A 21916-nucleotide genomic window follows, 5' to 3' on the forward strand; every position below is an offset into this window, starting at 1 on the left:
GGGAGCCCCGTATGTTGAAAGCTCTGTAAATGGGAGTATTGCCTTGAAGAGAAGGAAGAGATGAGGAGAGTGAGGGGGGCTTCATATATAAAGGGGACGAGTTGATTCCATGCAATTTAATGCATTGCGCCCATGGTCGCATCCTTAATTTCTGCCAATCACAGGTCGGGCAAATGATGACGTGGCATCAGACATTGTCTTTTACTGTCTCGGCTAACCTAATCACAGCCTTGATTGAGGCAGAGAAATTATCCTTTTTCCTTTGTAGAACAAGTTATTACTTGATCTCTCACCTAAAAAAGGAATGAATTATTACGACCACCAAAGGAAGTTAATTACTTCATAAATTTCTCATGTTATAAGCTGAAATGTGAGAACCAATGAGCTGTAGCTAGTTGATAACGCGTTAGTGTTTCAAACTCTAGGTTAGGGATTTAAGTCTTGGGAGCAAATAAGGGGAGAGAAAGGTCCCCATATATGTTGTTAAATTCACTCGTGGTAGTAGTACTCCGACTATAGATTTGTGGATGGATGATGTTCCTCTGATACCTCATCGGGATCGAGCTGACAAACCCATGCCCTCTGGTTATGGTGCAACTATGGCTCAAATCGGACATTTCACAGCGGGATTTAGGCCCATACGGTTACCTCTGTGGGGTTGATACACCGGTTGCCCCCGAACCCTTTTTACCTATAAAAAAAGAAAAAGCTGAAATGTTGAGCAATTATGGATGATTAATTAAATTATACGTGACAAAATAAATTCTTAAATGGTCATTTCTTATGATAATATGGTAAGGATTAAGGAATAACTAATAAGATTTTTGGAGTATACATACTACTTACATCCTAATAAAGCTTATTAATCTATTTACTGCAATTTTCGGGGTGCACCATTTGATATTGAGAAGCTCAATGGACCCTGACTAATTCAGGATCGAGTCAGGTCAGCGCATCTAGGATAAAACTCTACAAGCTTCATTCACAATACTTGAACCGGAGATCTTGCTTTAGTGAAATACGCTCCGAATCACTTGAAACAACGTACATTAACTTACTGCAATTCTATTTGTGTTATTCATGTCATATGAGAAGTATCAAAGAATTTATCTCATCTGAATGACTATAATTTACGAGGAATTTTTCGATAATCCTATTCTAAACACCAGTCAAGTTATAATAAATAGGGGAGTAGATATTAATCACTCATAATTGTTTTAACTTGCAACAATATTATTAGCTTTTCCTCACCATACATTTTGACGTTGAACTATCTAAGAATTTTTTCATGATTCACATATAACGCTTGGTTTGAGAGTGCTATTCTTTAAACAAAAGTGGTGAAATATAATTGTTAAAAAATAAGTGTTGATTTCATAATAAGTAAATGTATTTGAGAGGTAACAATTTGAAATTATTAAAATTAAAAATAATACTTAAAATAGAGAATAAGCATAAGTTATTCTTATAACACCTAGTAATCCAATGGAGAAAATCACATTTCAAACCGCCAAAATCGACCAAAAGATGGTTTTGAAATAGTTTACCGGAAACTGTTTCTGCTTAAAAATTAGCAAACAAACACTTCTGCAACTGCAAACCGAACTCCCAACTGAAGCCTAAGAAGAATTAAGAAATCCCTACACGATTATAAATGAAAAGATGCAATTTTTTTTTATAAATAAGATGCAAAATTGTATGGATGTTATATTTACTTCCAAATATGTATCTGCCACATTTTTTGCACGAGAAAGTTTATTTTATTATTTTCCTTTAATCTATATATAATATATAAAAACAGTAGAGTGGAATCATGAGACCTCTATTTGAAAACTCTCAGCTTCTGGTAAAATAACCTCGATTACTCGAATCACTCCATTTGATAGCTCTCAGCTTCACGTGAATTAACATTTTTTTTTAGTTAAATGAACTTTTACTATATTTTATTGGTGTTATATTCAACGAATTATAAAAATTTGTCTCGATTATTTGCATGTAATAATATATAGTAAATTATTTTTGAAAAATTAAAAGTATTCTCGATTATTGAAAAGAACTCATCAAAATATGTGATATGCTTCAAGTTCAACGCGCTATATTTTTTAGAAATATCCTACAAAATTCATTTATTACACTATTATGGTCTCTTTATAAGCATACCGTTCGTTTTATATGTCTAGACTATAAGTTTATTTATTATGATCATGATTTTACTTATGTGACTACCTTTTTTACATATTTTATCGATATTCATTTGTAAATCGTATGTATTGATTATCTATTTTGTAAAAAAATAAAAATTACGGTGCACCGCTCAAAAATCAACTAGTTTAAGATTGTACAAGAAAGGAAAGAATTAAATAGGGGAGGGAGAAAAATTATAGTAGAATGTTGAGCTATCTTTTTTCTTTCTCTTTTTATTGGTGATAAATCGGGGCCGATTGATTGATTGAATAATGATCTTCGATGGTTCTTTTGTTAGATATGTCGCCAAAAGTCAATTTTGTGTATGCAGGAACGAAATTTCATAGTAGTGTGTATATGTATATATTTCCTTTTTGACTTTTCTCTTTCGCCGCTAGATGGCCTTTTTTTAATGCAGTGAACAAAATTTCTAACCTTGAGAAGATCACCTTTTTTTTTTTTAGACATATTCCCATGTCACCAAAAAACTAAAATTATACATTTACGACCTTTAATTTGTTGTCAGAAAAAGGTAGGGACCATATTTGCTATTGAGCTTATAACCATAATTAGGTATGAGATGGTTCTGTCTATAACATCAAGAAAAGAGAAACGACAAATCATATGATCATGACTCGATAATTCCATGGTTATATTATTTATTTTTTGGGTAAATGGTTTTATTATTTATTTAATATTTCTTCTCATGCGTGGCCTAGGATATATATGAGTCTCTCACTCAATGGGACAGTTTTGGGTCACTTTGCCACACATTCGAACTTTTTTCTTCCTTAGAAAGTGGAATTTTCCTACATTTTGATGAAATTTGATCGAATTATATCAACTTATTTAAGAAAGGTCTCAAAAATCAATATCCATTTGTAATTTCACCTTATAATGAAAATAATAAAATTTTAGATGTATGTTTTTTTAATATACGATTAATTATCGGATTAGGTATGCCTAGTAACTTAACGAGAAAAACACTATGTTAGTTGCGTCCTCTAACTCGAACAACTTGTTTGGATTAAAGGTAATGGAGGGGTGGGTTATTGAGAGTAATCATATAACTAGTCCTTCAACCCGCATGTTGCACGAGTACTTATATTTTTAGAGATGCATAAGTATGTTGTACATTTATTGGATAAAAATTTTGAGAAATCCAAAATTCAAGTGTGCCTTTATGAAAGTAAGAAATTATGGTGAAAATTACAAAAGTCAAAGCATCTTTGTTGCTTTAATGTAGGGAACATGAAGAGACTTTTCACCAGGAGCTGAGGGTTTTTGTAAAAGCTAATATAGATTTCGATAGAAGTTGATGTGGCATGTCCTTATACATCCAACGTGAGACCCTGGTAGGTTTTCATGGGAATACTTTGAATTACATAATAACTTTCATAACTTTCCATGATCTACAATCCAAACAATCTAGAAGTGTATGAGACAATGAGAGTCAATGTGGCATTCTCTTCTGTTATTAGTCAATATGGCATTTGAAATATATTCTTTGGCTTAATTTAGGCTTTTGATAGGGTTTAATTAGTGTGTTTTTGTTTCAACTTTTAAGTGCTGAATTTTTAAGTGCTAAATGAAATAAGTCTCTATGTAATTAAGTTAATCTTGTTCGGCTTGATAAATGTTGAAAATTTTATATTATTTGAGATCCTAATTATGTAATGGTCACAAAACTTTTTTTTCTTTCAACTTTGTCCCAATATTTTATATTATTTATTAAAAATAAAAAATAGAGTCAGATCGAGATCTGACTTTGAGAAGGGGAAAGAGACAATGGTTGCCCTAACTCCGGCCACTGCCATCTTAGGCGAGGTTGCCAGCGACCACAACATGGGTAGTGGTGATCGGCACCAAAGTCCCACCGTCTTCTTGTGAAGTCGGGTGTCCCGTTTAACCTAAACATTTCTGTAATTTTTTTACCGTATTGACTAAGCAATAAAATAAATAAATAAGTCTTGAATTACTTAATCTTTGAGTGGTTTTTTGACTTAAGTCTATTATGTTAGGCAAATTCTACAATGAAACATCAAATTATGTTACATGGTGGAGAGCTAGTTTTTTTTTTTTTCTAGTCCTTTTAATATTAAAGACAATGTTTTGGCCCTTAGATCTTTCAATGGTGTCGCAAATTTATCGGGACTACTTGTAAAGTACAATATAATTGGAAAGTCACTTATGCGTCATTGCGTGTCGTTAACATGTCGTTGACATGTATATAAATTAAAACCCACTTATGTGTCGATGACGTCTCCCTAACTTGTTCGGCTTATATTAGACCAGTTTTCTTTAAAAATCGATTTTTATGGTCCAGTTCGGTGATCTGGCAATGATTGGTGATGTGTCAGAATGTGATTTGTACATGTGACGAGAAAATTCAAGAACAATGATACAGTATTGTAGGCAAAAATTGTGAAATAATATAAAAGACTAGAAATACTAGGGTAGAATATGTAAATAATGGAGCATGAAACACTTTTAGTAGTGGCTAAAATCAATGTTCCATCATGAAACACAAGTTGGGGTTCTATTGTAAAATCTACCATGATGTTAAGTCATTTTTGTGTTTTTATAGAACAAGCTTATCAAACGAAGTATTGAAAATTTAATTTCAAGACTTGATTTGAGTAATCACACACTCTTAACCTCACTAGTCAGTACAAAGAAATTCATCTATATCCATATATTGTAATATGAACTATACTATATAACATCCCGTACGTCGGTGTGGATCAAAAAATTTTCTCCTTATAGGAAAATTATAAGTACATATTAATTTATATAAATTCAAATTCTTTTATAAAAGTAATTTTCGTAAAAATCATGAATTCTCAATTCTCAATTCTCAATAGGTTGTTCATCTTCCCATAAAATATATCAGGATATGAGTCAAATTTCTTCCCACAATTTATAATTGTTTATATTTATATTATAAGTCCATTGATTAGATAATATTGATTCTATCCCATTTCCATCATTTCTTTTACTTATGGTTATATCTCCATACATCTAATGATGTATAGTAGAAAATTTGCTCTATTGAAATATATATGGCTTGTTTGGTTTCAAAGTGTGATTTTAAAACAATATTTCAACTTAATTCTATTCACAATAAAACAAAATAACTCATACAAAGTCAAATGGTGGGCCTCATTTATACCACTCTTTTTTTTCCACAATAAAACATAATTACTCATGCAAAGTCAAAGGATGGACCCCATACATAACCATTTATACCACTCTTTTTCAAAATCAAAATCTGATTTTCAAATCTTACTTTGAAATCAAACGCGGCAATAATTTCCAGGTGCTATGCACACACACACACATATATATATATACACACACCATCATTTCAAACAATTCAAATTACTTCAAATCATAATAGAACGCATTTGAATACATGCGGGAAGTTGTCTAGATATCGAATATTAGGTGTATTTATTAATTCAAAATGTTTGCTTAAAATTAATATAATAAATGTTTGCTTAAAATTAATATATGAGTATAATAAATTAGAAAGAATATAACATCATACTGCTAAGAGAATACAATAAATTCAAATCTATGTACCTGTTTCTCTTATTTACAAAAGAAATAGGACATAGTATTCTTTTAAAGAAAATTGTTTTTCATCAAATTGTTTGAACGTAATGAAGATTAAGGAGAAGAAGAATAAAGAGTATAATTGAAATGATGGTCGATTATAAAATCTAGGAATGAAGAGAGTTGAAAATTTATAGCAAATTTTTAGAATGAAGAGGAAATGGAGAACAATAATAAACAATTGAAAAGATGCTAAACTTGGAACATCCATGGGCACACAGCTCATATTTGGTGTGTAGTAATTTAACTAATTTCATAATAGAAATTTAATTAATTTATCAAATAAAACTAATTAAAACTTGTAGTATGGATAAGCAAAAGAAAAAATACAAAGAAAAGAAATGAAAAAGAGTTAAAAAGTGAAGAGTTGACATGTGGCAATGATGTGCAAGAGTTTGAAAATATACGAAGAAAAGAAATGAAAAGAAGTTAGGAAAATGAAAATTTGAAATGTGAGAATGACGTGCAAGATTTTTAGTTTATAAATGATTTTACGTTGAAAAGGGTTATATTACATGGGTCAGAATAGTCCATATATATATATATATAGTTTGATTAACGGCACTTGATAATAAATGTTATGAATACATGTATTTCTAAAAACTATATCATAAATTATGTAGTCATTTTGATACAATAAATGAATATGAGAATGGAAATTAGAATAATTTCTATTTGAAAATTTTAACTGAGCAAATATTTTATTATAAGAAGCAACATCTGAAATGAATTATTTCGAATAACACTATCTCAAACTGTATGAAACTAAATTCATTGGCATGAACGAAATTTATCTGTTATATATAAATGTATGACGTTGGAGATTAAATATATATGCATATGCATATGTAAGTAATACATATAAAATAATATATACAATTTTATTGCGGAATTGTTACTAAAAAACATAATTTCTATTAGAAAAAAAGAGAATATACGTAGAAATTTTGCAAAATACATATCACAAAGTACTGATCAATAAATTATTATTGTATAAAAATAAATATTTAATATTTGAAAGTAAGGATATCACAAAATATATGATTAACAAATTAAAAATGAAGTTTGTTTGTTTTAGCATAATTTATTTTAGGAATCACTGTAGTGTAGCCAAATAAATAAACATGCAACGTAACCAAATAAGACAATAAGCCATTTAAAATTACTCTAAATAGCAAATATTATTTTTAAAACTTTGAAACTAAATACAACTAAAACTGTTGTATATAGTAGGACATGTGTCAATCATACATTTGTTTATTTTAATTGTTCATTTCTAACCTCTTTTCCCTCAATTGTAGATTCTCCTCCAAACTTTGATTTTCTTTCATATTTGCCCTTATTTTGATTTCTTTTGACATTTTTAAAAAGAATTTCAAAATTATCATGTCTTAAGTATCTAGGCAATTAACCAAAACATATGCATCATGTAAGAGTGGGAGAGTATCATTTTGATATTCATGCACATTTATTTTGAAAATTATGCTATGCTCAACATTTGTTTATGCTAATTTAGTGGAGAATGAAATAATAAAGTGAATGTTATTAGAGTCAAATATTTATCCATTATTGTAATATCTCGAGTTCTAGCTAATCTTACTATACTTTCTTCCATCAAATGACCTACCCATAACTTTTGTTTAGATTAAATTAGTAGAGGATAGAAGTAAAACTATGTAGTGACTTCTATTGGAGCGTCATAATACATTTTCCTTGCGATATCTTGAATTATAATTGATCCCACAATCCTTTCTTCTACCTTTACTTTTTTAGCAACAAGTTATTATTATTTAATCATCATTTGCATTATTATTTTAAATATCGTCACATAGCTAATAAAATTATAAAATCAAAGATGATGTAACGTAGTGGCGCATATGCCCTCGCTTGGTGACCAAGAGGTCCCAAGTTCGATACTTAGGTGGGACTACCACGTCCATCCATTAGATATATTTAGAATTTTCATTTTGTTATACTAGATCCATAACCTTCATTGTAATTGAAAAAATAAAAAGATATCAACTAATTGATCCTATAAAATTCAAACATGTATTTATATATATATATTAATTAAAATTGGTCATGGAAATGAGAGGAAGCCATGTGCCCCTCATCTCTTAATTAACCTACAAATTTTAATTATTTTTTTGTTATTGCCCCTTCCTTGATTTCAGCTTACATCCTCTACAAGGATTGTCATATTAGCATCTTTTAGCTATCTAGAAATTAACTAACTCTTCACTGAAATATAGGTCACTAATTGCAAAAGTGGAGAGGAGTATCATGTCATACTCATATATATTTTCTTCTCAAAATGACACTACACGTAACTTTTATTTATATATAATTAGTTGAGCAATAACAAGTGAGTACTATTGAAGTGTCAAAATATTTCTTCATTGTGATATCTTGATTTCTAATTAATTAATCAATTTTCTTATATTTTATATTTTCTTTTTTTTTAGTTTTTAGCAAAAAAATCATTGTTATTGAATCTTTCTCTAAATTTCATATTTCATCTCGAAGAATTAGAGATTCTTTTTTTCTAGCAAATACATGTTTGTATTTCATGTCAAAGAACTCTTGTTTGGGAGGCTTTATACTATACGTTAATATATATATATATACACATATATATAAACTAATTACAGATATAATTAATGCTCTAAAAAATATTATAATTATTTTTAAAATAATCTATGTGTCTATATCTTTATATATTATTATACTACTAATAAATATATAATTGGATATAAATATAATTTTTAACATAAGATTAAATTCATTATGATTTATGAAATTATGGAAAGATAAAATACAAAAATTATATATTTAAATGGAGATGTCATAAACTTCATATTAGAAAAATGTGCAATCAAGTGCTGTTTTAAAATTCAAATATCCATCTAATATGCCCAATAATTGAGATTGTTATTTGTAAAATAATTATTGAACTCTTGAAATTAGTCTAACTTTATTTATTGATTATTGTATAAATCTAAATTATTCATTACAATATATTATTGTGTTTGGATGCATATATATCTTCCAAAATCGTTTAATTCTTATAAGAAATGATGTATATATAGATGAGTTAAAATGAACATATTCTCAAAGGATAAAAACACTATAAATAATTGATTGATGATTTATAAAATTTACTAAAATGATATTAAAGGCAACTAACTGCACCGGCATTATGGTCCTAGAAGAAAATTTGTAACAAAACTACGAACTTGTGATCACTAAGAAAATAAATATAAAAATTTAAAATAAGGATGTCATAAACACCAATTTTAAAAATGAGCAACACGAGTTATAATTTTAAACTAAATAGATCTGTTAAAAATTATATTAAAAATTAAATTAAATATATAATACACATACATTAAGATGGATAGTTGCAAATTATTATTGAACTATTTAATGTCATGTAATTTTCGACAGAAAAATCATTGAAGATTATTATTTGAAATGTAAAATTAATTTTTTGAAAATATTATTATTTTTATAAGAAAATTAGTGTTTTAAAATGTAAATAATTACATCTTATGGTTTGATACTTTACTCTTTGATATAGGCTCCATTTGTATTTCGATTATAAGAGAGGCCCAGATGTTTAGTACAATAAAATATAAATCATAAATATCTAATAAATGTACATGAGTAGTCCATCTAAATATCGAACATGTAACCTCTCTGTCATTCTCAATAACAATTTTCCCTTTTTTGTTGTACAATATTAGTAAGTCTATCTTTTTAGTCTTTTATGTATGTTTTATTTCCTATTTTAGAATTTACCTATCAATTTTTTCTTGTGCAATGGAGGCTTATAAGTTTAATATAATGAAAACGAAATCATAATAGTTAATAAATGGACACAGATAATCTCACATCGAATATCAAATTTGGACGGTGTCCCCCAATACCTTATCACCATCACCTAGTGAAGATCGTCAGCAGCTTCGAGGTTGCCAACAACCTCAAGCGGCTGTGGTGGCCAATTTTAGCCCTACACCATCCATGTCGGTGCTCCCTCCTCCACTTGATAGTAAATCCGTACGTAAATAGAATATTGATAGAGCAGGGTTGTTTGTACTTTGTATCATTACATGAAAATAATATTCTAATGCTCCCTAAACTCCTTAACAGACGTAGCAATATATAAATTTTCAAATTTTATCCGCCCACAAATCTGATTTATCAAACGTAGCATAAAAGAATAAATTTATTTACACATACAATATTAATTTTTCTCCAAAGTATTTTACATGAAATTACTGAAAAATGTGTTTACATGCACTTCGAGAACGAGAATGATTTATGCATGAATAAGTCAATAGTAAATTTCGTCGATTTTAACTACAACTGAAAAGTACAGAGATAAACTCATGAAAGATTCAAAGCAAAGAAATTATAACATGCATAAGTATGATATTCTCTACATCGTGAATCTGGATCTCCTTATTCTTGTTATTTATTTTATTATTGTTATTATTTCATTTTTTTTATGAAAATATTGATTCATTTGGATACGAGAAAAATGAAAGGAAAATGAGAAAATGATAGAGAAAGTTGTATGAAATTTTCAAAAACTCTCCATAAAAGTTCCTTCTCCACCCCTCGATTGTTTTTTTTCTCTGTTTTGCTCAATCCAAATGGAGGAAAAAAATTCGATATCCATGTGAAGGCCAAGCTGACGACCCTGTTCAGTTCATCAATTTGTCTTGCGCATTTCAAGTATTAAAAAAAAAAAAAAAGAAGGTAAGGTTTCCAACGCGTACCTAGAACCTATGTAAGTAATGGAATATGGAATCTCGGGCATTACAGTTGCACTCGAACCCGTGCCCGTCCTAAATTTGTAGTATTCGAAGTGGACCCAAATTTTGGGCTGCCTCGACCAAGAAAATTAATTGAACATCGTCTTTTTCCCTGTGCAAACTGGGACAAGCCAAGTACTTTAGCCGGACATATATATATATATATATATATATATATATATATTATTTCTCCATGCAAGTACACGAGTTGTTCTCAATTTTAGTGGTTGAGACTAATTTTTATGTTGGGAAATCAATTTCTCCAAATTGCAAAGTGTTCTCAATGCATTTTCCACAACATGTATAATAGGTAAGGGTAATTCCAATGACACCCGTTAAATGAACACCAACATTCCCCTTTTGCAAAGGGAGCTTATACGGTTTAGAGACGGAACATCTTTAGGATAAAATAGTCGACTACAAAATAAATATAGTTCGACTATATTATATTTTTAGTCGACTATATTGTCTTGAACTGATACCGTCGCGGGGATTAGATAAATTTTTTTTTTCAGAATAAGACATTCACCACTCCTATATTCACTGATGTGATAGTTGATTCCTTATTTAGCGTGCAATATCCGACATGGCTTAGATACAATTTTTAATTTAAAAAATTAACTAAATATTAATAAAAACTAAAAATGAAAAAATGGGGAGACGATAGGGGAGACTAGCAGGGAGCTCTCTCACTGGCAACCCATCTCCTAAGCGAGGCAATTGGAGGCATTGGAGACCTCCTACGACCTCACTAGGGGAGCAGGCCGTCTTCCGTTGGATCAATGCTCTCTCTCCTCGATAATTTTCGAGGAGAAAGTGAGAGAGAGAGAGAGAGAGAGGTTGGATCCAGCGCTGAGAGCTCTCCCGTCGGTGACCAACCCTGGAGTGAGGTCAATGGAGGTATTGGAGATCTCCTGCATCCTAAAGTCATTAACAGGGGAGCCCCCATTGCTGAATGTTTTTTAAATTAAAGTAATATTTTAGAGGTGTCGCGTCATAGTACACATATGCAATCGGTTGCCAAATCAACAGAAATAGAGGCATCATGAGTCCTATTTTAAAAAGAATTGAGTCTTCATTTTATATACGAAACTGCAAAAGGTGTTGTGGGAATTTACCCAGTAGATAATTTTGGTCCCTTGTTAGGCGGTGAGGTATATCTATGTATATGATAATTGTGGTGGGATCCCAACCGGCCGTCAGCTGGGAGCAACTGCTTTGTTCGGTAAAAAAATCTAACTTACATTACTTTCGATAACGAAATTAAGTTTGATTTAATTTGATTTAAAAAGATAAAAACAAAAAAAGTTGAGAAAAGTATGTGAAAAAATTTGAAGAAGAAGATAAAAATGTTGAATGGTTGAGAGAATTTAATATTAAAAAATTATTGTATAATAGATAATAAAAATATGTGAGAAAATTTGAAAAAAAGATAGAAAAATAATAATTATGTTGTTGAATTAAAGAAAAAATAAAATAAAATTAACTTAAATTAAATTTGATTTTGTAAACAAATAGATTGTTAATTTAACTAAACTTAACTTAATTTTTTTTCCAATTCAACAATCAATCATTACGTTTTAAATTTTCTTTCATACTTTTTCTAATCTATTATTTAAATTAATTCTTAAATTCTAAATTCTTTCAACTATTTAATATATTTTATTCAATTTTAATATTTTTTTCTCAATTTATGAATACAGTTATTACTTTTTTATTTTTTTCTTCAAATCTCTCACATATTTTTCTCAATTATTTTTATTTTTATCTCTTTATAATATATTAAATAAAATTAAATTTAATTTAACCTCCTTACAACACACGATGTAATTGGCTGTGTAGGATGATAGATAGAACGGGGGGCATCTCAGTAATTGACGGCTGGATCTAATCTTCGGGCTTCACGTGCACTCCCTGATCTCAGCGGGACCCACGACTCTGCCACGTGAACCTTTTTAATTGCCGTGTTTAACCCTGTCCCTCTAGCCCGTTAAAGATCGAAGCCATCTGATCTCTCAAACGTGCGACCCCCACCTCCTCCTCCTCGCTTTCCATCTTTCCCCTTCTCCAAATTGTAATTGTTTTGGTTGGGCCATTATAATCATTTCTCCTTTTTAACTGAAAATTATCAACATTAGTTATATGTTTTAAGTATTAGAGACGACTTGGTGAAATATTATAATCTTAATTACCTTACTAGTGAAGTGTAATTCAATTAATAACTTGCTAGTGTTTCAAGTACTAAATCAGGGTTCAAATCTTCTTGGAAGCAACTAAGGGGAATGTCCCTCTAATTATTGTCGAACTCGCTTACTATATCTATAGACTTGCGATGGGTGATGTTCCTCTAAAATATCATTGGACTTACGGTGAAAATCCCAAATTCTTAAATTCCGGTATAGTTATGGTTCAAATCAAATATTATACGATAAAGTTCGAGCTCATATGATTACGCTCAATAGGAATTGCTACGCTAGTCGCCCCTCCGATCACTTTTACTCATATAAAAAAGGAAAGAATCTTGATAACCTCAGCTAAGTTCCCAAAAAAAACAAAAAAAAAATTATGCACATAGATATTGACCGTCACAGACGCGGTGTCACTCGCGGTCGTCAAAATGCATGGTAACTTGATTTTTCCTAGCGGTGATTATTATAAGCCCTAAGCCAAGTTGGTTGAAGGTGGACCAATATGCCCTAGACCATAGCAGAGTTCAAGATCATTCATTTATATTGAATCGATGCTAGTCGAATAACTCTACCAAATTGTATGGTTTTAAAATTAAGTAGAGTTGAGTTTTGATTTTAATTGAGTTATAATGATTGTATTGTTGAATTATGAGAAAAAATGTGAAAAAGTAATGAATAGTTGAGAGAAAATAATGTTTGTGTTATTGAATTGTGAAAAAAGTAATTGATAATTGAGAGAATTTAATATTAAAAATTGAATTAAATTATTAAAAAAAATTAAAAAAGGGAAAAAGTAATAATTATATTGTTAATTTTTGTTATGTAATGAATAGAGATAAAATTTTAAAAATTTGATTACAAAATCAAATGGAGCAGTAATTTTTTGAACAAAGATCTTATGCTTTTACAGTGAGAGACAATCGAAGGGTTAACTTCTTTCGCCATGATTAAGGGGTCGGGCTGTATAGTAAACTTTAATTTTAAAATTTTTTGAGCATTGAAAGGTAGAGAAAGGTTGAGATTTACTCTTCGAAACAAACAAGGATTGTGATCCCAACTACCAAAAGAATATATCATTGACAATGATATTGTGAAAGCACAAAATTTACAGTGTGAGAACTTTACATTGAGTCAACCCGACTCAATTGAATTAATAAAAATTCAATTGAAATTTCGATTATCGTGATTTTAAAAAAAAAACTCATAAAGAGTGGGAGGGTCGGTGAGAAGAGTAAAGCGACACAAGCACTTTCACAATAAAAGCAACAATTGGGGTTAAAGAAAGAAAGAATCTTCTCTTCACTAATTACCGTCAGACATCAAACCTTCTCTCTTTCCTTTAAAGGACTGACAGGCGCAGGTTCCATCTTATGTTCCTGTCTCCCCCTTGGCCTTAAGTCTTATGGCAACGCTGCAACCTGCCCCACGTGCCCTTCGTGACTTTGGTTTGCCCTTTCCTTCGAGACAATTATGTAACCCATTGATTCGGATTCGGTCTTGAACGATTCGTGAAAATTATCATCCTTAACGGGCAATTGAAAACCCGAAACCGATTCTATCTTATAATTCGCATCAATTTAATTTGAATTCATTTCGCGTTTTCGTAAGACTGTTCTGTTTTGTTTCAAATCTTACTTTCATGATATCACATGGCATCCTATACACAAATTTTCAAAGACAAACGTTACTTAGGATAGATCATTTATCGTATATATGGAACCGTAAATCTTTGAACATATGTTGATATCAACCAGCAGTCGATGCCAGTTGCTGGACAAACCCTGTGCAGAGGTGCTTACAATGTTGTATCCTCTCACGTGCAATACATGCCTGCCTGCTTTCAGATGTAACTTGATGAACACGTGGGAGTTTCGAAATTTCAAATTAGCATCCAATGAATTCGAGCGGACGTCATATGTCAGGAGGTTTGTCAAGAAAACGGTCGGACACATTTCATCATTGTTTAAATATTAAATAAAAAAAGCCGACAACTGGCAATGTTTCTGTCTTCCTGCCCATACCCTTCTATAGAGTATCAGCTAAAACAACAGAGCTACGAATTTGAATTCGAATTTCCAGGAAGAATTCGCATATTCCGAATTTATTGAGCGAAATTCGCACCCAGAAGCCACGCATTCAGAAGCTACAAATACAATCAGCAACACTTAGCCATGCCTAGGAGTTGAAAAATAGCATCCAATACACATAGGCTCGAAGTCTCGCAGCGAAAAGTTCGTGCCATGGCAACGTCAGCTGAAACATATCGTATTGTTCAACCACTGCTCAATAGCATCTCCATCTCTTGGACATGTTGCATAAAGTCTCATTTACTGCGCATTTATTTGCATGTTGCTCACTCTGAATTCAATCTCTGTATATCCACCAACTGGTACAGATCACCTCTCCGCTGCTTCGCCAGAGGCAAGTTCGTCCTACATATTTTGATTGTAAAATGGGATTAATAGAAAAATCCAAGAAAAATTTCATCCTTCTGAGAGTTGGATATGCTTCAAGCAGTCTCAATGCATCATATAAGCTTGAGATTGTCTCTGTTGAGAAAGGGGATTCAATGCCTTAATCTGGAACCAAGAGCTTCTGTCGATTCTCATTACTGTGACTTACATGTCTCCTCAATTTCCATTTTCTCTATCCCATAATATGCCTATGTGGAACCCTTGCCCAGAAAAAAGATTGTCTTGATTACTCCCTTGTGTCACTTCAGTAAATTGAAATTAGTCGCTCACCTTCGCATTTCCATTATCGAATAATCAATTTCAGCGATGATAATTGCTTCCTCGTGCTCAGTGATTGCGAGAACCTCTCCAAACTGCAAAATATTCGTTGAAAAGTACTTATACCTGATACGTGAATCGAGGATAAGTAATGAAAATGAGTATGCATCTGATGCAACTTACTGGCCCAATGAGAGTGGAGTGGCCCCAGGCAACATAACCAGCCCCAGCATCCCGAGCAGGCGAACAAGTCGCAACGTATAACTGTAAATTCATAGACAAAAGTATCTTAGAAATGCTCATGGGAAGAAGTTGTGGGACAAACCCCCGGATGGGTGGAAGCATACTTATATTTCCTTTATCCTCTACCAGCGTTCCATAAAAATTGCCAGAGATTACACAGAGAAAAAAAAAACTAAAAAAACAAATATTGTCAGAGATTATATGCATTAAAGTAATAGTTTATTCCAACGAGAGGCTCATGAACAAGCTACAGGAAATGAAATACGATCGATAGTGTGATTTTCCCCCAAAAACTTGTATATTCAGAAGCTTGATCCTGCAAATTCCTTACTCAAAAGTCAAACCACATCATGGAAACTTGGAACTTTTGTTTTCACATCTTTTATGGACTTCTGAAAAACTTGTAAAATCACATGTAGGCTATAAAACCCGGTAAGGACAATAGAAAGATGAAGATCCCTTTATGCTACCTGATTGTCAACAGCCCTGCACATTAAAAATAAAATGCAGTCAGTAAAACAAGCAAAACAGAGTCCAGAATACAAGCCAAATGAAAAGGAGTCATAAGATACAGGCACTTCAGAACAAACTTAGAATGTGCACGGGAACTTCAGAGTGACGGATAAATTACAAATAAGTTCCAACTTGATGACCATCATGAAGCATAAAACTTATCATCTATATTAAAAGATGAGAAATCCAGAAGAAACTAAAAGACCAGGTGGTCTTTTTTCCTATCTTGCTTGCTGCATAAGTTCCTTCTCTGGTGTCAACATATGTTCAAGTTCGTAATAGTATAAAATTTCGAAATCTAATCATAACTTATAGACTCACAATTGCAACTAGTAAAACAAGTGAAATTAACTATGGGAATGATCACCTTGCTCGCTGCAACAATTCCCAGTGAAGTGGTCCAGTAGTCATGTTAAATGCCCCAGGATAGCACAGCAAGTGAGCACCTGATAATAATAAACCAAAATCTCATCCATTATATAAAACAAAAAATATGGATATGAAATTCAGTAGCAGAAAATTAGTTGACAGGTTAATCAGTATTGGACATGACTAAGGACGTAATCCGCAGTATTGTAAAAAGAATAGGTAAATATACCTCTCGCAGCATAAATCATAGCCAACTCCTGAAAACGGATGTCATAGCAGATGCCGATACCAATACGCCCAACCTCTGCACAAACCAATCAGTGGCTAGTTGTTAGCCTAAACCGCTAAAACCCTAATATGGCACAACAAGAGATTATTTAAGGAGATTGTTTGAAACAACGTCAAATATGTAGAAATTTTGTCTGGTACAGAGGGAAACTAGTTCAAGTTGATTCAGAGGACGGTGGAAGCCGCACCTGTGTCAACAATGGTCGGTGTCTCCCCAGCTGTAAGTGTTTTTGATTCCATAAAAGTGATCTTCCCAGGAATATCAATATCAAAGAGATGTATCTGTCATTCCCAAATGTAATTAGAAGCTTCCTCTATTAGTGAACCAGGGAAAGAAAGCTAGGGTTCAAGACAGACTTGGCATACAATGGTCCATCAGAATCAATGTTTATGCTTGATTGGCACGAAGCAATGTAATCAATACACAAAACCAGACAATTCTCTATGGCGATTTCAGTTTGCGCCTTTTTCATTCCTTTGTACAAATGTGGCCTTAAAGAATAGAGCAGCCACATGATGGATTACGTTTTCAAGCATGTCAACAAGCTTCTAGAAACTATTTTACAGGCTTTAGGCTAGGAAACACTACCTTCCGATGCTTGGCTTTCAACTTTCCATCAGAATCGAAGACACAACAAGTGTTGTATAAGCGATCACCGGATCTTTCAGGTATGGAGCCGCCAACGATGGTGATTTTCAGAAGACGTGCAATTTCTGATAACATGTCTACTGAAGGAGAAGCCCCAGCATCGATATCCTCAGCATAAACTGGGAAGCTATCGTTTGAATATGGGCTGTTCCATATTTCCTTAAAAAAAGAGAGGTATAACAATGATGAATTCACGAAAAGCCTCTCACTGTAAGTGCATCATCCGTATGCCAAAAGCATAGAATTAGGAAAATGCACCCCGAGAGAATAGAGCATACATAAATAATGCATAGAAGTAAGGAAGGGAGTGTGGCCAAGAAATAAAGAATCAAATTTTAAGCCACTGTGGTCACATTGAATCAGATGCCTATCTAGGTAAATGGAAAGTAAGTGTTTAAGCCCTTTAATATGTGATTTTTTTCAAAGCTGCCCTAAATGCAAACAATGGCCATTTCAGTACACTGGAATTCATAGCTTCCACATCATCATAAATTTGCATGCTAATCTCTTGCATTTCCTTGTCATTCCATTGCAGCAAATGAGCCAGTCCCATTAAGCTTATGGAGTTTATATTAAGCTAATAGTAAAATACCAAAAAGAAGTAAATTTAGAATCTCACAGGCAAGACAACAAGCTTAGCACCCTTCTCAGCAGCCTCTTGAATTGCCTTTTGAGCATGAGCAATATTCCTCTCTTTATCTGCTGTCACAGACAGTTGGCACAACCCAATCTTGAACTGAACTGACAACAAAAGCACAAAAAGTGCACGTACATTAATAAAGCTCAAATTATTTGTTGGAGAAAGAAGCAAACAGGTAAATACGTAGCCACATAGATGAATATGATAATTCACCCTATAGGTTCTAGAGTTCACCGACTCAAGAAATATATTTTACAATATATAATATGTCAAGACAGCATCCCAAGCCCTTCCCTTGAGGGCATAGTATCTAAGGCTTCTTGCGCATGCAGAGCAAACTCAGGGTGGTACCTCAAACTAAAAGAACGCATAAAATCGGAAGTCTATAAAGAAAACAACTCTTGCTGTAATAACACACTATGCAAACCAATTATCACATGTTTATGCCTGGTCCCCAGCACTGTATCTTAGCAGATTAAATACACCCACACACTACCCCTGTCATGTATGCAAGGCCTGTGATTTAAGTTTTAGAAGTACCATCATCTAAGCTATAGTTCCATAATCAGTATAATTTATCCAAAAAATTTGACACATATCTGCCTTGACAATGTCTGCTAAATGCTCAAAAACCTGAGACCAAGCAACGCAAAGAGCAGAACAAACAAGATATATACAGTAAAAAATCTGTAGCTACCAAATCCGTGAGTGCTCTTATAGCAAAAAGACTGAACATAAGACATAAATCTATATGGTCCTTTAAGATTTGCATTGGATACTAACAGAGCTGGTAGAATTTATATAATTAAATGAGGTTGCTAGGCCTTTTATCTCATTAGATTGGGAGATGGCCCTAATATTTTCTTCTGATAAGACAACTGAACTTCCCTTGGACCTGTTGCCGAACTTTGTAATAGAGGTCAGCAATATTTTCCATCTATTGGACCGGATGAGAAGGTCTACGGCAGTATTTTAGATGGTTTTCATACTGGCTGAGAAGCGCTGATAGCAAACACCTGAAATATGGCAAGCAACTGAAATCTGCAGGATAGTGGAAAGCTCTATGGAAATTAGAGGTCCTGATTCAGTTTTATGTAATGGCAAAGCTAAGTTTGTGGTTTCAGAAATCTAAAACTGTTGGATAATTTTAATATAAAATGGGCTTAATTTGGATTTGACCCTATCTGCAATACAAAAGCTTAAGCCTATGGGTTGCTGGACCTTTGTCTGTTATAAACTTCCCCATTTTTCCTCTTTCAACCGGTGTGAGTTTCTTTTGTCCCTACACCTTCGATTTTCTCCAATATCCCGCCTTCACGTGGTATCATGTCGTCTTACATGTTCCACATGACCTAAACCAATTGGCGGGACCACTTGTGTACAAACACAACTTAATCACACACCCGCCCTGATACAACGCCCTCACACCTGCCCTGACACAACGGGTGCCTGCTCGAGGCGCGCGCTACACTTATACTCGAGCTTATGAGTTATACGGACCCGTGTATACAAGCACGATACCCACGCTACACGCCTAGGATTGTAACCTTCGGCTTTGATACCAGTTGGATAATTTAAATATAAAATGGACTTAATTCAGATTTGAGCCTATTTGCAACACAAAACCTTAAGCTTGTGGGTTGCTGGACCTTCGTCTCTTATAAACTTCCCCATTTTTCCTCTTTCAACTGTTATGGGATTTCTTTTGTCCCTACACCTCCAATTTTCTCCAACAAAAACAATATAAGGCCTGGGCATCCTAAGTTTCCAAGTCATATGCCTAGAATATCATTTATCTCCTCGTTGGCAATTAAAAATAGACTTAATATCGGAACTAGGCTTAGCAAATGGGGCTTATTGAATGGTATTACTGTAAGCTAGTTCTCCAATTAGTAGGATGAGTCCTGAGATCATCTCTTTTTTGCTCGTTCATTTACTAAATACATATGGAGCAATGTTGTGCAGAAGTTTCAGATCTGTAAGACTCTGGGAAAATGGCATTATGAGCTAGATTACGCTCTCTCATTGCAGAATAAGAAAACTTGTGGCTGTCCTCCTAAACCCCTCCAGAATGTACCTTTTATACTTCATTCGGAAGTGAGAGAAATGCTATAGCCTTCAAGAGCACAAGAGAAGATCCTGAGTTCCTGCCAATGCAGATTGCTCATTGCTCACCTCATGGCTTCTACTCCCAACTTTCAGCATAAAGTGGAAAAGTGCAGATTAACTACTCGGCTACAGCTTAGGGAACTGATTATTTAGGCTTTATTTTGATGTCTCACATTCATTATTCAGCCTTTGCTGCTGTATATGAGATTTTGTACGGATTTCTTTTACATGATATAGCGACTATCGGACTTTATAGTCCAAACATAGTTCTTCATAAAATAAATTCCAATTCACATACAGAAAATGCAAGATGTACAACTGAACAATCCAGAGCTCCCAAAAGACGCTGCTTTACTAGCACAACAACTGAACACAAGTCCGCTTTTTTTTCCCTCTTGGCAGCCCAAAAAAATCTCATTGGAGCATAATCTCTCACAAATTGAAAACATAATTACATACAAGACATAGAGGATATATATAGACCAAAACATCTAGAGCTACAAAAGCCTCCTCCTCAGTAACATGACATTTGAACATCAATCCGATGACTTTGAACTTCATACTCCAAAAACATAAACCTACGGCATAATTATTCTTCATAAATACAAAATTATAAATTGAGGAACCAACTTGCCTTGGTTAGCGAGGGAGTGGGGAAGGGCACGGCGGGGGGAGACCTCGCCTGCTCGGGCTTGAAGGAGGAAGCCATTACAGTCGAGAAACTGGAGGGTTTCGTCTGAAAATTCCGGGGAAGATTCAGGGGACTGGAGAAGAAGATTCTTGCTCTCGGGGCGTCGATTCGATTCGAAGACGGAGACAGGGGCTTGGAGAAGACACTAACGGAGCGTGAAAGATGCGAGCTTGGACTGAGACTGAGATGGGTCTTGGGGCTGTGGAGGATCGATGACAGTGCTGAAGAAGAAGACTTCATTCTCTGCCGTCTCTCACAGTCACGGCCCCGCAGGACAGTGATTGCAAGAAGAAGAAGGTCGAGCCGACGTCGTTTTGAAGCCCGTTGACTTTTACGGACAAAGCAGAAATATAAATATAAATAAAATAAATAAAAAACTATTCGCGGCCTCCCTAACGGTAATTAACTGCCTATTCGCGTCTCCTCCTTCAAAACACTGACTTCCGCTTCACTAACAAAGACACAACAGAAATTAGCCTTCCTTCTCCTTTTCGAAAAAAAAAATAAAAAAACCAGTAAACTCCCGGCCTTCGTGCTTTGGGAGACTCGGATTTTTGCGTTCCCTGAGTTGTTCTGGTCCGACCAGGGCTGCTTGGGTCGGGCCTCGAATGGGGGACCCATGGGTTGTGGTCCCTTACCACGACCCACACGACGTCTCCCCCTTGTACTCCATCCAGCAGCACCTCCTCGAGGATCAGAACCCGACCCTCTCGGACCTTTACTACCCCGTTCCCTCCAACCCCAATCCCAACTCCAGCCCCTGTCCCTCCTCTGACTACTCCGGTCGGATTCCTCCATTGGGTAAGGGAACCAGGTCCAGGGACCCTGCCAGTAACTCGTTGCACGACACACTTGGCCCGAGCACGGGTTC

At 33.6% G+C, this 21916-nt stretch overlaps 1 protein-coding gene across 1 annotated transcript; it reads right to left on the bottom strand.

Moving 5' to 3' along the window:
* Positions 1-14758: 14758 nt before the first annotated feature.
* LOC116192365 (omega-amidase, chloroplastic) lies at positions 14759-21324 on the bottom strand. The gene is made up of 10 exons (XM_031520901.1): positions 20989-21324; positions 18225-18341; positions 17546-17764; positions 17145-17238; positions 16898-16972; positions 16667-16745; positions 16257-16272; positions 15727-15807; positions 15556-15638; positions 14759-15243 (listed from the first exon to the last, which is right to left on the bottom strand). Exons 1-10 carry the CDS (start codon positions 21283-21285, stop codon positions 15165-15167), a joined length of 1140 nt encoding a protein of 379 aa, XP_031376761.1. The 5' UTR covers positions 21286-21324; the 3' UTR covers positions 14759-15164.
* Positions 21325-21916: the final 592 nt, after the last annotated feature.

The sequence above is a fragment of the Punica granatum genome, chromosome 1 (assembly GCF_007655135.1).
Source record: "Punica granatum isolate Tunisia-2019 chromosome 1, ASM765513v2, whole genome shotgun sequence".
Taxonomy (NCBI): domain Eukaryota; kingdom Viridiplantae; phylum Streptophyta; class Magnoliopsida; order Myrtales; family Lythraceae; genus Punica; species Punica granatum.

What these genes read in the sequence shown, in the direction of transcription:
- LOC116192365 (XM_031520901.1), bottom strand. Translation starts at nt 21,285, where the DNA reads ATGAAGTCTTCTTCTTCAGCACTGTCATCGATCCTCCACAGCCCCAAG. An exon ending in TGAAAGCCAAGCATCGGAAG is followed by an intron (nt 17,239 to 17,545) that starts GTAGTGTTTCCT and finishes TGGGAATGACAG; the next exon opens with ATACATCTCTTTGATATTGA. An exon ending in TCGATAATGGAAATGCGAAG is followed by an intron (nt 15,244 to 15,555) that starts GTGAGCGACTAA and finishes CAAAATATGTAG; the next exon opens with GACGAACTTGCCTCTGGCGA.